This window comes from Eschrichtius robustus, chromosome 5 (genome assembly GCF_028021215.1).
Source record: "Eschrichtius robustus isolate mEscRob2 chromosome 5, mEscRob2.pri, whole genome shotgun sequence".
Classification (NCBI taxonomy): domain Eukaryota; kingdom Metazoa; phylum Chordata; class Mammalia; order Artiodactyla; family Eschrichtiidae; genus Eschrichtius; species Eschrichtius robustus.
In genome coordinates this window covers 44,384,312-44,401,183 of record NC_090828.1, presented here as the reverse complement: position 1 = coordinate 44,401,183, position 16,872 = coordinate 44,384,312, and the positions used below count along the sequence as shown (strand labels likewise).

Here is a 16,872-nt window from a genome sequence, read left to right as displayed (position 1 = left end):
CGTTTCTGTGCGAGGGCTTTCTCTAGTTGCGGCAAGTGGGGGCCACTCTTCATCGCGATGCACAGGCCTCTCACTGTCGTGGCCTCTCTTGTTGCGGAGCACAAGCTCCAGACGCGCAGGCTCAGCAATTGTGGCTCACGGGCCTAGTCGCTCCACGGCATGTGGGATCTTCCCAGACCAGGGCTCGAACCCGTGTCCCCTGCATTGGCAGGCAGATTCTCAACCACTGCGCCACCAGGGAAGCCCCAAATAGTGATTTTTTAATAATCAAACTACTGACAGCTATCAGGGAGGTGTGTGTGTTTCTCTCCTTTTTGATATATAATATACCTTATAATAATAATATTCTTGTGATTATTTATCCAGTGATTGCTCATTTCTTCCCTTAGTTAACAGCTAACTATTTATGAAAGGATTTTATTGGCCAGAGCACTGGCTAACAGTGTGCTTTAGTCAAAAAAACTGGGTTTCTGCCGGTTCACCTGGGCTTGAATCTTGTCCCAGCCACTTCCTAGCTGTGTGATTTTGGGCAAATTATTTACCCTCCTGTGCCTCAGTTACTTTATCAGTAAAATAGAGATAATAGTACCTTCTTCATAGGGTTGTGTGAGAATTAAACGAATTAACATATGTAAAAACATATGTAAAGTGCTTGGAAGGATGCCTGCCATATAGTAAGTACCTAATGTTAGCGATTATTATTTTAACTTGGGCTTTTTCTCTGCATATGAATAACTGATAGCACATGGTTTCACCAAGATACCTGGCCACCAGGTGCCAGCCCCCCTGAAATTACCAGCATAGTATTAAAGATGAATGAACAGCCTGAAGAACAGTAGCTATTAAATCTCAGAGTTTAGCGTCATCTAGGAGGCTGACAAAACTACAGATTCCTGGACCCTGTCCCCAGCGATTCTGATTCACTAAGTGGGGATGGAGCCCCAGAAATCTGTCTTTTTAATAGGCGCCTGAGATAATTCTAACACGTGGTTGCCAGAATACCCATTAAATACTAACCCAAAGGAATTTCTTCTATATTCAAAGCTATTAAATTATGGTAAATGTCGTAACTTACTAATCATGAATCTATAATAATTTTCATTTAAAGTATTTGAAATGTTTAAATAAAGCCAACTTAGGTCAATAACGCATATATAAACTTTTTTTAAAATTTATTTTTATTTATTTATTATTATTTTTGGCTGTGTTGGATCTTCACTGCTGTGCGTGGCTTTCTCTAGTTGCAGCGAGCGTGGGCTTCTCATTGCAGTGGCTTCTCTTGTTGCGGAGCACGGGCTCTAGAGATGTGGCGGGCTTCAGTAGATGTGGCACGTGGGCTCTAGAGCACAGGCTCAGTAGTTGTGGCTCACGGGCTTAGTTGCTCCCCCGCATGTGGGATCTTCCCAGACCAGGGCTCGAACCTGTGTCCCCTGCATTGGCAGGCGGATTCTTAACCACTGCGCCACCAGGGAAGTCCAATAACACATATATAAACTTGCTTTTAAAAATCATCTGAATGATAATTTCCATGAGTGTTAATACAAGCTATTAATAAACTCGAAGAAATTCTGTATTGGATGTAGCCCTCAGTTTCTCTCAAGTTGAGTCCTTCAAAGTGAGGGCAAATTGTCCATTATGCCCCTGAGTGTTGTGGCCTGGCTGAGTGAATTGAATTGAGGACAGATGGAGAGAGAGATACGGAAGCAGCTTACAGAGAGAAGCACAGAGGACCGTGGCTCATTCATTTGGAGGAAATAGTCCATTCAGCCAGAAAGTAGCAGGCTAGCTATGCAAATTAGTTAGAAAGTCTTGCATGTACATGATGATAGCTGTGAGAGATTTTTTTTTAGGGGGCTAGGACCCTGGAGCTAAAGAAGTTCTGGGTTCTATAGGATGGTTCTATAGGATGGCTGGAGAAAGCCTAGTCCTAAGCTGAAACTGCATGTTCAACCTGGAGCTTGACAAGACACCGTAGTGTTTTCTAGGTTCAGAATAAAAGGTGATTAAGGTTGAGTTCTGGGATAACTTTGGAACTGAAAAATCTGATTTACTGTGTTATGATGAATTCTTAAAATCTGTGCACCTGTTAATTACAGGACTGAAGTTTAGAGCTGCTAGTTTTTCCCCCATTGGTCAAGTTGCTGTGCTCAGGTGAAGTGAGAATGGTCATTATTGAGGAAATAAAGGTCAGGTTCAAAGGTGAGAAACTCCAAATCTCTGGGCAGCTGTATAGAAACTTATCAGGACTAAGTTGGTGAGTTTTCCGTGTGAGGAGAAGGGTGGTGCCTGGAGATTGTAGCCTGTGTGGGTAACTCACCTGAGTGTTCTGAGGGCGTCACAGGGAGAGATTCTTAGTTATCCAATGGTGTGGTGGTACGGTGTTTCTTTCACCAAAAAAAAAATTGACTTTAACAAAGTTGAGTAAAATAGACAATACTGGTATTGTTAATTTAGAAAGTTTTCAAGCTGGACTCCTTAAAATCTTCATGCTGCTTTTAAGATAAAAAGCTGCTTAGGTACTGTTAGTTCATTGATTCTTTTTCCTTTACTTACAATAACCTCATAACATGTACCAAGATATCAAAATAATCAAAGTTACTGACTTTATACACTTGGAGCTTCTGTATTCTACTGATATTTATGTATCCATGTATGTATATATTATATATAACTTATAATTTAGAGCATACAGATACCATAAATTGTTTCTAAGTCAAAGTGCCTCAGCTGTATTAATATAATCGTTTTTCTTAATGTTGAGGTTTAAGTCAACCAAAGTGAATTTTTTTAACATATTATTCAATCCTTGGGGGGAAAAGGCATTTAGGTAGGCAGGTGTTTTTGTTTAATTTTTAACTCTATCATCTCTACTACCTGATGTTTGTGTTGTCACTACAGTACCACTTTGTTTGGACAGTTATCTCCAGGAATTGAGGAATTCTTGTCCTTTGTGCTTAATTGTTCCAAGATATTTTAAAATATCATTTCTTATTAGAAAAGCAGTATATATTTATTGTAGAATATTTGAGAATTATAGAAAAGCATAATGAAAAAAATCCTCCACAATTCTAGTACCCAGTGATAATTACCATTAAACGTCTGTTTATCATTAAAGCATCACCTACTAGCCTTTCAGACTCTCTCTATATGTATAGAGTGCATATGTGTATAAACACAAATTAGGAACATACTATGATACTATATATACACTTAATATTATAACATTAACATATATCCCTATTAAATATTCTTCAAAAATATTATTTTAAGAACTACATTGTAGTCTATCTTACATTGCACCAATGTTTAAGATTATTTTTAACTTTTTGCTACTGTCAATAATACTAATCCTTCTTCTGTGGAAATATTTTAACACAACTGTGACTTAACACAAAAAAGGGCCAGACTGGAGTTACTGGCTAAAGGTAATAACATTTCTAGGGATCTTGATACATTTTTCTCAAATTGCCCTGTGGAAACCCACTTGTTTGCACGCCCATTAGCAGAGTATCAGCACCTGTTTCACCACACCTGCAAGAATGAAAATTAACTTTAAAAACAGTTTTGCCCATCTAATAGTGAAGTAGGATGTCTCATTGTTTTTATTCACTTTCCTTTTATTACTGTTGAGGTTGGACATATTTTCTTAGGGTGGTTGACCCATAATCTTAAGAAAACAGTATATATTTTTTAAAGCAGACCTGATTAAGACAAAACGGCTATGACAATTCACAATTAACTCCATTGCATTGACATCTTCATTGTTGTACTAATTCTCAGCCTCCTAGAGTCCATTAAAGGAACTTCTTTTTTTTTTTTTTAAAGCAGTAGAGTATTTGTTATGATAATAAAGAACATGAGCTTCTGTGTGAGCCCTGCCGGTTAGTCTTGTGTAACCCTAAACAAGTTGCTTAACTTCTCTAAGCTTCAGTTTCCTTGACTGTAAAGCAGGGCTGATAATCCTCACAGTAATTCTCACAATACTGAGATAGGAATTATTAAAGCATTCAATAAAATGCAGCTACTACTGAAACTGAGAAATGTTTCTCTCCTAATTACCTGATAGGTGTGTCAAGGTGTGGTAGCATGCCTCTTAGAAGCCAGAACTTTTCAAGTCCCAACAAGTTGCATGTTTGAATTCACTTTATTATTTAAACTTGCTAGAAGAGCAGCACAGCTGGTGGGACTTTTTTAATAGAAAAAAAAAGGTGATTGGGGTTGGGAGATCACCTGGATTGCTAGCCCAAGTGTGACCTCAGAGTCCTGCAGGACACAAAGATGCTTGCTGGTGTGGTGCTTGGTACTTTAGAAAGTTGCCCCCAAACTGATGGGATAAACGGGCTTTCACTTCTTCCTTCTCCCCTCAAAGGGTGAAAGAAAGAGCACTACTTTAATAATGTTGTTGCTAAGCTTGTGAGCTCATTCGAAGGTCATTACGTGAACTTGGCTTTTCCTTTCATTTAACATTGTGCTCGTGTATCCACCTGCCTATTGGTCTAGGGTTTTGTAAATATAATGTAGATTCTCATTCAAATTCTTTCTTTCACTGAGAATTCAGTTCTTTGCATAATGCATTTGAGACTATAAATCTTTTGATCTTTAAAAATACGTTTCAAATTTTAGATGATATCTAGTCTTCCACCCGGAGGATGCGACTGTGATCTATAGTAGCTGTTCAGCCATGCTGACCGGTTGACTGCCAGATTGGTTGTTAGCAGTGCCGAGGCATCCTGACATCACTCTCTGAACTGCTTTCTCTTTCACATTCTTGTACTTTTCCAGCTGACGGCCCGGAGGGTGGGTGCCGATTCCACCAGACGCTGCAACTGAAAAGCCAGGTTCAGAAATGTCAGGTATCCTCCGGGAGCTGCTCTGTGTCTCTGAGAAAGCTGCCAACATTGCCCGGGCGTGCAGGCAGCAGGAAGCCCTCTTCCAGCTGCTGATAGAAGAAAAGAAAGAGGGAGAAAAGAACAAGAAGTTTGCAGTTGATTTCAAGACCCTGGCTGATGTACTGGTACAGGAAGTTATAAAACAGAATATGGAGAACAAGGTAAGAAAGCTCCCAGCCAATGTAATTGCAGAATATTTGCCCCTGTGGTTTTTTCCCTCTATAGAATAACATCCCTTCTCCTCCCAACCCCTGCCCCTCCTCGTCCCCCCTACCCCCATTACTAACACCTTGGATTCTAATAAACAACTTGGGTTTTTCCCCTTGTTTTGACTACAATATACTAAAATGTGTGCTGCAGAAAAAAATTTTAAATATGGAAAAATAAGAATCCTCTTAATCCTACCACTAGAGAAAACCACAGCTGTTTTGCTAAATATTGTTAGAATATTTTCCTTCTGTGTGTGTACATGGCACATACAACTTATTTCAAAAGAAATGAGAACATACTGTTTCATAACTTTTTTTTTAACTTGATATATTAAGTCCCACCTTTTGACATAATCATTTATCTAATGGTTGCCTCAGTTATGGGCTCATAGAGTCCTGGAGACTTAAAGTCTCCCTTTATTTGAGTAGGAAAACATTGTTTATAACTAACAATGATTGTAATTCTAGGTCTTTTAAGCTGACTGGGGAAAAGAAATTATATTCATAAGTAGTAATAACAAATAATAACATTAGCAGACACTTATAAATGCTTACTGTGAGCCAGGTACTGTTCTAAGGGCTTTAAATATATTAATTTAATCATAACAATTTTATAAGGTAAGAACAATTATTTCATTGTAATGGATGAGAAAAGGGAGACACAGAGAGGTTAAATAACTTTCCTAAGGTTACACAGCAAGTGAATGGCACGGCTGGTTTTTGAACACAGGCTGACCGAGTCTGTGCTCTTTGCAATACTATATTGCCTTTTATATGGTAATCTAATAATTTCTTTTCTTTTAGGCTTGGGAGGATAGAATTTTATGTTGGAAAGCCCTACAAAATATTAGAATCGTTTCTATGAAATTCTCAAAATATTAGGAATCATTTAGAATCATTTAAGTGAATTCTTGACCACAGGCAGGAAGAGAGAATAAATGACCCCTTGAAATTTCTACAAACTGTACTTTTTCATGTCCTATAATATCTGGCTCCAATAAACTAAAAAGGAAGCAAATTTATTTTTGTTACTGATCAAGAGCTGGGTGGAAGGGATGGTTGAACAACTGGATTAGAAATGTATCAACATTAAGTTCTGTGGGCTAATATTTGCCCCAGAGCATTATAACAAGTTCAGGCAGTTGTTCATTCATGAAGTATATGCTAGGACTTATGAACACATAAATGATATTCACTTTTGGCTTGTATAAAATAGTTTCATGACTCTCCTATACTGTAGCCTCAGAAAGGGTTTCTAGGCAGGCTGGGAGACTGGAGCTTCGGCCCTGGATGAATTGATGAATCGGCTCAGTGCCAGCCCGTGTTGATTTGCATTGTTCTTTTTTTTTTTTTTTAATTATTTTATTTATTTATTTTTGGCTGCGTTGGGTCTTCGTTGCTGTGCACGGGCTTTCTCTAGTTGCGGTGATCGGGGGCTACTCTTCATTGCGGTGCGTGGGCTTCTCATTGCAGTGGCTTCTCTTGTTGTGGAGCACGGGCTCTAGGCTCGCGGGCTTCAGTAGTTGTGGCACATGGGCTCTAGAGCGCAGGCTCAGTAGTTGTGGTGCACGGGCTTCGTTGCTCTGAGGCATGTGGGATCTTCCCAGACCAGGGCTCGAACCCATGTCCCCTGCACTGGCAGGCGGATTCTTAACCACTGCACCACCCGGGAAGTCCTGACTTGCATTGTTCTTCAAAAGAGTTAAAAATAACAAGTAGTTTTGGGCACTATTAAAGCTACTGGCCATCTGTGAATAACTGAGCTCAAATATTTGAAGCATTTCCTTGCTTTTATTGCCTGAGAACTGTACTCATATCATAATTCAGCACATATTTTGAGAGAAATTATCTTTACCGCAGAGAAAATCAGAAGCAAAATGTGTCTGAAAGCTTCCTGGTCATACAGAGATGAGAGAAAATTCCTATTTAGCTTTTTTTTCTTTTTTTTAAAAAATTCTATATTGGCACATAAATTGTTGGCAAATAAAATATTTCCCCTTTTTTGCTATATCACCTTCCTAGCCTGGTGGCTAATGATACCTCCAACAGGTACAGAAAACACACCTGACAATGAAAACAAAATCAAATGTTATCCTCTGATACCTTCTATCCAATCTCAAGTAATCATCTCAGGTACTTAGTCAATAACATTAACTTGTATAAGCTACTTAGGTACTGTTTAGGAGCAACAGTTAAAACATCTCCTTTGTAAACATTCTAGCTCTATGGCCCTTAACTAGAAGGATGAAGTTTCCAGAAGTACTTCTGCAGACTCAACAATACATAAGGAAACCAGACTTCTACCATGATTTGGATTTTCTAAAGGGGCAAAGGAGCAGGAAAATATTAGAAAACTAAGTACTGAACCAAACTGACTTCACTTTTTATACTTGGATTGATTTCTGGAATTGTAAATTTCAGATCTAATTGTGCTATTTAATTTGAGGTATAAAATGAAAATCTGTTCAGAATTGAACATAAATGCGGGATTTTTTTTTTCTTTATTGTTGTATTTTTGTCATACTCTGAATCATTCAGTTTCCAGGCTTGGGAAAAAAAATTTTTGGAGAAGAATCCAATGAGTTTACAAATGATTTGGGTAAGTATAAAAATCTTAACGTATTTTTATAACTTAATTATCATATGGTATTTTTGTTTTCAACTTACATCATGAAGTAAATGGATGTTTGGAGGCCTTTCATGTAAATAACATATTTGAATGTTAAGCTTCATTCAGTACTTCAGAATATCATGCCATTTAAGATAGGGAGATGTGGCATTTTAGGATTATTTAGCAAGTCCACATGTATTATTCTAGATATAAATCTGTAGCATTTGAATAATGTATGATTTAACCTTTGGGAAAGTTGCATGGGCCTTTGGGAATCTGATGGAAGTTATAGATACCCCCAGAAAGACGCACATCTACACAGTTTTGCAGGCAATTTCAGGTCCAAGTAAACCCATTTGTGGACCTCCTAGGGAGTCCATAGACCTTGGCTGAGAATGTAGAGGAGGCCCTGTCCCTGAAATCACCTCATGGCTTCTCTGGTCTCAGAACCCCTGTAAAGGGAGTTGGACAACCAAAAAGGTTCCTTTTACTACCAAGTTTTAACTCTTATTTAATTAGTTTCCTGTGGACCAAATTCTCCTTTGATGGACCACCAGGTCCCTTGTGATAGAGAGGAAAATATCAAAATCGCTGATCCTTTTTAGAGAAACAAATTGTTTTTAGTTTGTCTGGGTTTTTGTTTGTTTAATGGTAGAAGATTAAAGTAGTGAACTTTAAACACTGATCATGTGACAAATAGTTAAACATCTAGAGGCATGTTTACAAAGAAAACTAATTTCTGGATTAACTCTGGAGAAAAATTTGTCTCCTTCATGGGCAGTGTATTAAAATGCACTTAATTCTATGACACTCAGTAAGAAGAAAGAAAAATCTCATTTAAACTTAAGATTAAAAAAAACACCTGTACAGGAATAAAGACACAGTTGTAGAGAATGGACTTGAGGACATGGAGAGGGGGAAGGGTAAGCTGGGATGAAGTGAGAGAGTAGCATTGACATATATACACTACCAAATGTAAAATAGATAGCTAGTGGGAAGCAGCTGCATAGCACAGGGAGATCAGCTCGGTGCTTTGTGACCACCTAGAGGGGTGGGATAGGGAGAGTGGGAGGGAGACGCAAGAGGGAGGGGATTTGGGGATATATGTATACATATAGCTGATTCACTTTGTTATATAGCAGAAACTAACACGATCTTGTAAAGCAATTATACTCCGATAAAGGTGTTAAAAAAAAACACCTGTGACTTACCCGTAAGAAATCCTACACTTAAAATCCTGTTTGACTACTTCATAAACAGTTATTTTAATATTTCATTTACGTATCTAGAATTATAGGGCAAAAAGGCATTCCACGTACATTTTCCTTAGAACTGAAGGAGAGAATGGGTTTAGCAGAGAACCATGGCGAAGGGGAGGGGCTGGTGGATGAGGTGAGGTGAGACAGTGGAAGTTCAAAGGAAGGAGTTTGGATTTTCCTTTAAGCACGATCGGAATTCAGTGGCAAATTTTAAGCAAAGGAGTAATGTGATATGATTTGCTCCCTTGAATGATCCCATGACTTTTACTGAGTCTAGTGTAGGTGCTCAGCAAGTGGCAGTGATTAGCATTATTATTCCCCAACTTTAACAGTCTCATTTAATTGAATTGAACTACATGTAATTGTTTCTTGCTGTTTCAGAATCATCATTGTAATAGACTCACACTGTGCTTCCCAAACTCTAAGGATCACATGAATCACCTGGGGACCTTGTTAGACCTCAGTAGGTCTGGGATGGGGACTGCAGTTCTGAATTTCTAACAAGTTCTCAGGTGATGCAAATGCTGCTGTTCTTGGAATGGCTAGGTTAGTTAGGAGTATTTGTCTATATACCACAAAATCTCCAAAGTGCCATGTTTTCTTAATTTTTAAAAAATTTATATTCTGCATTGCTGTGACTTTCTGTTGCTATTAACTTGCCTGTTTTTGCCAGCCTCTTTTCTTACTTTTGCGGGGGCCGGAAACCAGATTAAGCAAGAGTCTAAGAAGTGTCTTTAAAGTGATGGTAAAGCACCTGGATTCGGTAACTTGGGATTTCAATCGCAGAAGCAGCTTTGCTTACATCCTGATTTCCAGTGGTTTCACAGAGAGCTATTCTATGTATGTCATTTAGAGTCCTGCCGCTTTACCACATTTAAAGATTAATGTACTTCATCTTATGTTACTTTACTGAGCATAAACAATTTAGGGAGGTAGAAGCCCTTCTTTGTACTGATAAGAACTCCATTCTTTTCAATAACATATTCAAATGTGAATAGGGTGACCCACAGTATACTAAAAGTCAAAAGGCAAAAAATATAAAGATTGATTATCAAGGACTCAGGGTTCTTAACTGGTCCATGAGCTCCCTTAAACTAGATACAAAAAACTGTGTGCCCATGTGGACATTTTTCTGGAGAGTAGTAGGTCCTTTGACACCTGGAATTCATTCCTCGCTGTTAGGTGCATGACTGACCACTGAGCAGCTATGACTTTATGAAGGCCACTGGGTGATTCTGGCAATCAGCCAGGTTAGGAAACACTGGTATGGATATATTGCCCTCACCTAGTCTGAGGTGCCCTCACAGCTTTTGTTTCTTCCCACCCCTCTGTTGTTCTTTCTCCCCTGAAACTTGAGATGTAATGGTCTTTAGTTTGTCTTTACTCTAGGGGAAAAGATTATCATCAGACTGTGTCCAACAGAGGAAGAAACAGTAGATCTTCTCAACAAAGTCCTTAATGGTAACAAGTTGGCATCTGAAGCATTAGCCAAGGTTGTACATCAGGATGTTGTCTTTAGTGACCCAGCTCTGGATGCAATAGAGATCAACATTCCACAGGACACTTTGGGAGTTTGGGTGGATCCTATAGGTAAGTAGAGAGAGTGTTTGCTTCTGTTTATTTGCTTTCATTAGTAATCCTTTTTTTTTTTGGCGGGGGGTTAGAAAAATAAAAATTGAGGGTATGGTTTAACTCTCCTAGGAGTTTTAAAATTTTTGAATTTTTAAAATGATAAATGACTTTCACTGCCATGGCCCGGGATCAATCCCTGGTCAGGGAACTGAGATCCCACAAGCCGTGCGGTGCAGCCAAAAAAAAAAGATAAACGAAGAGCTGAGGTGTGTGTTATATACATATATCTATCACATATATCTATAACATGTGTGTGTGTGTACACACTTATACACACACACACACAGGCACATATACAAAGCTGAATTAACTCATTTTTGAAAGACCTCAGGGGCCAGACTGCTAAATATGAGAGAAGAATGAAGTGATAGCAGCTATAACTAATTGAGCACACATGCCATTTTAAGAACATTCAGCACCAGCAGATTATTGCCATCTGGGAATACTGTCCAGCTCATCAGATTTTTAAAAAAAAATCAAAATCCAGGTTTTTATGTGAGATCTCACAGTTTAACCACTGGCTACTAATTCAGTTAAACAAGCAAACAATCAAAACCACTATACAGGCCAAGCAAAACACAGCTGAATGTGACTCTTAGCAGTCAGTTTGTGAGTCCTGTGTAAACCTCACCATTAATTTTGTGGTCATGATTATGGTAGAACCATAATCTATAGCTCATTGTTTAAAAAGTGTAGGCCTCTCTCAATGATGCTATTAATATAATGCCCTAGGTATTAATCTTCGGAAGTCCCCCTTTTTCCCCCAACCTTCCTGGCATATTCTACCCAGTACAACTGCAACCAATCACGCTGAACAGGCAAACTCCCCCCACCCTCCCCATCCTACAAGCACATTAATAATGATAGAAATGCCTTTAGTTATCAGAGAATTAGAGAATATTCAGCCTATGGATTATATATGCAAACTAAGAATGTTTTCCAGAATCTTTTATTGCTTGAAGGTAAATCAGCCTCAGTTAAGGTTTTTGAGGGACAGAAACCTTGTTTTCTTATTCTATCCTGAATTGATTCTGTTAGCTAGCTCTTTGGATCTTGTGCCTGGCACATCCTTAACCGGGCATTAACTCATTAGATGTTGGCAGTCAGCTGCTGGCATGTACAGTCTTTTAAGAAGAAACCCAGCTACTTGGCTTCTTTTTCTCAGGAGTACCATCAATTTCTTCCTCTTGTACTACCATCATTGTCTCCTTCCTTCTAATTTGAGGGGCAAAAACAAACAAACAAAAAGGTAATTCCACCCCTGACAGATTCCTGGAAGGAGGCTTTCCCATCCACCTTGGACTTGTCCTCTGATTAGTACGAGCTCTAAGGAATCCCCTTGGTTATCCTGAGCTATTAGCTTTTAAATGATTTTGACATGTGATGGATATTTGAGTACTTGTTATTTGCAAGGTGCTATGCTAGCTGCCATAGGAACTATAGACATGTCCTTTCTCTCCAAGAGTTTCTATATAGTTGGGAAAATGAAACACAAGCAGCTTAAAAGTGAAATACAAGAGGTCAAAAAAATAATTCAATATAAATGGCACCCAAAGGTAAAAACTGATTGGTTACTATCTTAGTCAGTTTGGGCTGCTATAACAAGATACCACGGACTAGGTAGCTTTTAAACAACAGAAATTTATTTCTCACAGTTCCAGAGGCTAGGAAGTCCGATATCAAGGTGCCAGCATGATTAGGTGAGGTCCTTCTTCCTGATTCATAATTGGTACCTTTTCACTGTGTCCTCACATTCTGGAAGAGACTAAAGATCTCTCTGGAGCCTCTTTTGTAAAACACTAATTCCATTCATGAGGGTTCCACACTGAGGGCTTAAGTACCTCCCAAAGGCCCCACTTACTAATACCATCAACTTTTGGGGGTAAGAATTTTGGGGGGACATAAACATTCAGACCATAGCAGTTACCAAATTAGAAGAGAGAAACGATATAGTACAGGGTTTGTAGATGTATTCATCATCGTCTTCTAAGTAATCATTTCAAATAATCCTAACAAATTTACTTCATTTTTCAGATTCAACTTATCAGTATATAAAAGGTTCTGCTGACATTAAATCCAACCAAGGAATCTTCCCCAGTGGACTTCAGTGTGTCACTATTTTAATTGGTGTCTATGACATACAGACAGGGGTGCCCCTGATGGGAGTCATCAACCAACCTTTTGTATCACAAGACCTAAACACCCTCAGGTAAAAGATGAAAATTTCTGGTATATTATGGTTTTAAGAATTTACAACCTCAGCTTTGCTTATTGTCAAGATGATCTCTCCGCGTGACATTCCCATGACTCAGTAGATTTGGTATTCCTACTAAAAATCTGCATGTTTGAATTAAGGTTCTTTTTATTCTCAGCCCTGGGTCTCGCAGCAAAATGTGACAACGATCTAATGAAAAGCTGAGTAGGTATGGCCAGGGTTAGGACCTGGCTCTGCGGTGCTCTTCCGGTAGAACTTCCAGCATCACTTCCTCTAATGCCTCCTCCCTCCTCAGGCTCCCCTGGACTCCTGTGCAGGGCACAGATGCTCTGATCCATGGCCCATGCTTGCGGGGCTCCAGGGCATGGCAGAGGCCAAGAAGAAGCAGCTTTTCTCCTGTGATTTCAGTTTTTTATTGAAATAGATAATATTTTTTTCCACTTGTATAGGACTGCATATTTTTATTTATAAATTTATTTGATTTTTATTATTATTGTTTTTTGGCTGCGTTGGGTCTTTGTTGCTGCGCGCGGGCTTTCTCTGGTTGCAGTGAGCGGGCTTCGCATTGCGGTGGCGTCTCTTGTTGCGGAGCATGGGCTCTAGGCGCACGGGCTCTAGGCACGCAGGCTTCAGTAGTTGCAGCACGCAGCCTCAGTAGTTGTGGCACGTGGGCTCAGTAGTTGTGGCTTGCAGGCTCTAGAGCACAGGCTCAGTAGTTGTGGCGCACAGGCTTAGTTGCTCCGCGGCATGTGGGATCTTCCCTGACCAGGGCTTGAACCCGTGTCCTCTGCATTGGCAGGTGGATTCTTAACCACTGCGCCACCAGGGAAGTCCTAGAACTACATATTTATATTAAACTTTGACTTGCTTCAAGCAACTGAGAATTGTTTGTTCTTTAATAGTCATAAACTACACCTATGGAATTTTGATAGTTTTCTTCTAACCCTGCCTTTTTCCAAACTGAAAGTGTTTGTTGTCTTTAAAGGGTCGTTAAGAAGTTAAAAATAAGTGGGACTGGATGCTGGCATAATCATGACCTAGAAATGATTGACAAAGTAGTTAGTAGCACAGATCCTAGAGTGAGACTTCCTGGGTTTGAATGCAGATTCTACCGCTGATTTACATTCTTACACTTACATTCTCTAAGCCTCAGTTTCCATCTCTGTAAATAAACTATCCAGCATATATAGTAAGTTAAACATTGAGAAATGATAGGTGCTAATTTTGTTGTTGCCAAAAATAATGAGTCCATCTTTCTTGGTGTTAAAACCAAAGTGGAGCTAGTGAATTAGAGAATGAAAAGGCGTTCCCAACTGAAGAAAAGCTTAAGGATTGTGAAAGATTTGCAGATTGAAAAGATTATTTATCTGTTCATCTTTCCCCCCATTAAACTTTAAATGCCAAAAGTGGCAGTGAAACTTTGCTCTGTTCCTGGAGGCCAGAAATCCCACAAATATTTTAGCATTGTCCTAGATGGGTGTGATAATACAGAAAAACTGAAAGCATTCCTAACCTGCAACAGCACAGGCAGCAAAACGCACAGGGAGTAACTTTTAGAAATGAATTAGCTACTTGGTATCCATTTCTAGGCTTAAGGACCTTGAGACCCATTATGTTATATATTTTTCATATCATCAAGTTGGGAAGCCATATGAGCAATGAAAAACGAATGGGATAACCTACGGCCACAAACTGAATGTTCTCTTCCACAGGTGGAAAGGACATTGCTACTGGGGCCTTTCTTACATGGGGACCAATATCCATTCATTTCTGCCTCCCGTCTCTACAAGAAACAGCAGTGAAACGCAGAGCCAAGTGACCCCAAACCCCAGCTCTGAGGCGGAATGCTCCCACCCGTTCTCAGCTGTCATTAGTACAAGTGAAAAGGAGACCGTCAAGGCCGCACTGTCACGTGTGTGTGGAGAGCGCATATTCCGGGCAGCTGGGGCTGGTTACAAGAGCCTCTGTGTTGTCCTCGGCCTTGTTGACATTTACATCTTCTCAGAAGACACCACGTTCAAGTGGGACTCTTGTGCCGCTCACGCCATCCTCAGGGCCATGGGTGGGGGAATGGTGGACTTAAAAGAGTGCTTGGAAAGAAACCCCAACTCGGGACTTGACTTGCCACAGTTGGTGTACCACGTGGGAAACAGAGGCGCTGCTGGAGTGGACCAGTGGGCCAACAAGGGAGGACTGATCGCTTACAGATCAAAGAAGCAGCTGGAGGCATTCCTGAGCCGCCTCCTCCGACACCTGGCCCCTGTGGATGCACATACATAGACGAGCTCCATCCTCAGGGACTCGAAACCCACCTTCCTCTTCTGAGGAGCATTTTTCCATTATGTGTTCATAACGTTAATGTCAATAAATGACTGATATTCGTGCCGCAGTTAAATGTGCGAGATTCTTAATAGTGGATTTTGTACTGTTTATGTTGCTTGAAACACTTCAATAAAATATTGAAGACAGGAAAAATTCCTGCTCAATTAGTAAACCTCTTCTAAACATCTAAGGGATAAGTTAATGTCACTGAAGTATTAGGGAGAGCAAAGAGGGGGTTGAGCTTAGTTTTGTTTCCCTTCTGGAGGAAAAATCTGCAGCTTTAGCCTTTGGCAAAACATTTAGAACTGTGAATTTAGCCATGTTCATGTACTTTCAACAGTATTATGTTTCTTACAAGAATTAAAGCCTGGAGCACTGTGGGCTCCTTCCTACTCACATACCCTCTCATACTCACACATTCTAATATTCTCTCTCAAATTCATAATCTCATGTGCCCTCTCATTCTAATTCTCTCTAATTCTGTCTCTAATTCTCTCTAATACTCTCACATACACACTCTATTTCTGTTGGTAAGACAGAAGGGGATAGGGTAAAGAGGTTTCTGTAATTTTTGCATATTTACTGCACTTCAAAAACCAGAGGTAGAGTCCTTGGACTACTAGAATCCCATGTTTGAAGGCCCTCTGAGGTGGGTGGGACCACTTTTCCCATCCTGTTTAGCAGCCCTGGTGAGGAGGTAGCGCCACCATCTGGAGGGATTAAACTCTCACCTCTGACTTCTTTCAGCCTTGCGCCCTCTGGGGGCCAAAGGATATGTTCTGGAGCATTCTGTTTTTCTACAATTACAAACAAATGAAAGTAAATCAAACTCTTTTTAATAGTATTTCATTGCACACAGCAGATTCAATGACTTATTTAGTGACAGGGTTATAGTTTTTAAAGTCTGCACGTGCTTTGTGATTGTGGGTCCTCAAGCAGTTTATTCTTACCACTAACAGTCTAATTTTAAAGGTTGATTTTTAAGTCAAAGTGAGTTCATTCTTCACAAAACACATTAAAAACCAAAACCCAGAAACTAGTCCTGCTGCCTGATAGTCATCAGAATGGAGAAATAGAATATGGTTCAAGAAAAAGCATTTGTTGTCCACATAAACATTTTTAGAATGTAACTGATCAGTAACATGCAGTGAGAAGTCATCTTCAATGTGATCTGAACAAGAAGTTTGTCAATTTATTGCGGGGAAGATTGGATAGAACAGAGAATCCAATATATTCTGTGAACATCTATTATACACATCCATTGTCAATCTTTGCCGGAAAGCTAAGGCCCTTCCTTAAGCATGTGTGTGCTGATTGGTCTGCATTGTTTTTCTTGCATAAACCACACCCATGGGAGTATGATCTCTGTTTCTGATTCCTTTAGAGGGAGAATTATTAAATATTTGCCATGTAATCTGAGAACATAATCATTCTGGATTTAAATTTTTTCTCTCCATTTTTACAATTGTCTCATACTCAGTAAATTTTTAAGACTCATCATTATTTTCTGAAGTCTTCAATTCTCTGTTTTAAAACATTTTACATTGTATTTAATCTATTATTAAAAGTAAAATCGGAATATACAGTTTTGGAAAGAAGCCAACCACTCCAAGTAAACATACACCTCAGTTGATGGGAATGGGAGTTGGGGATTGTGATGGAGGGGTGTTCCAGAGAGTAGCCTGTTGGTCATGAAGATCAAGTGTCTTGTGCATCAGCCAGTGTGTTTTGCAGG

At 39.5% G+C, this 16,872-nt stretch overlaps 1 protein-coding gene across 4 annotated transcripts in view; it reads left to right on the top strand.

Annotated features, from left to right (window-relative positions):
* The window catches only part of INPP1 (inositol polyphosphate-1-phosphatase), a 38,313-nt gene extending 21,844 nt beyond the window's left edge, over positions 1 to 16,469 (top strand). For all 4 annotated transcript variants that reach the window (XM_068544782.1, XM_068544781.1, XM_068544779.1 and 1 more), the window contains exons 2-6: positions 4,783 to 5,050; positions 7,637 to 7,697; positions 10,358 to 10,558; positions 12,635 to 12,809; positions 14,528 to 16,469. In XM_068544782.1, the coding sequence (XP_068400883.1) occupies positions 4,847 to 5,050; positions 7,637 to 7,697; positions 10,358 to 10,558; positions 12,635 to 12,809; positions 14,528 to 15,095 (1,209 nt within the window). In that variant the 5' untranslated portion in view covers positions 4,783 to 4,846 and the 3' untranslated portion in view covers positions 15,096 to 16,469. The remainder of the gene's footprint in view (positions 1 to 4,782; positions 5,051 to 7,636; positions 7,698 to 10,357; positions 10,559 to 12,634; positions 12,810 to 14,527) is intronic.
* Positions 16,470 to 16,872: the final 403 nt, after the last annotated feature.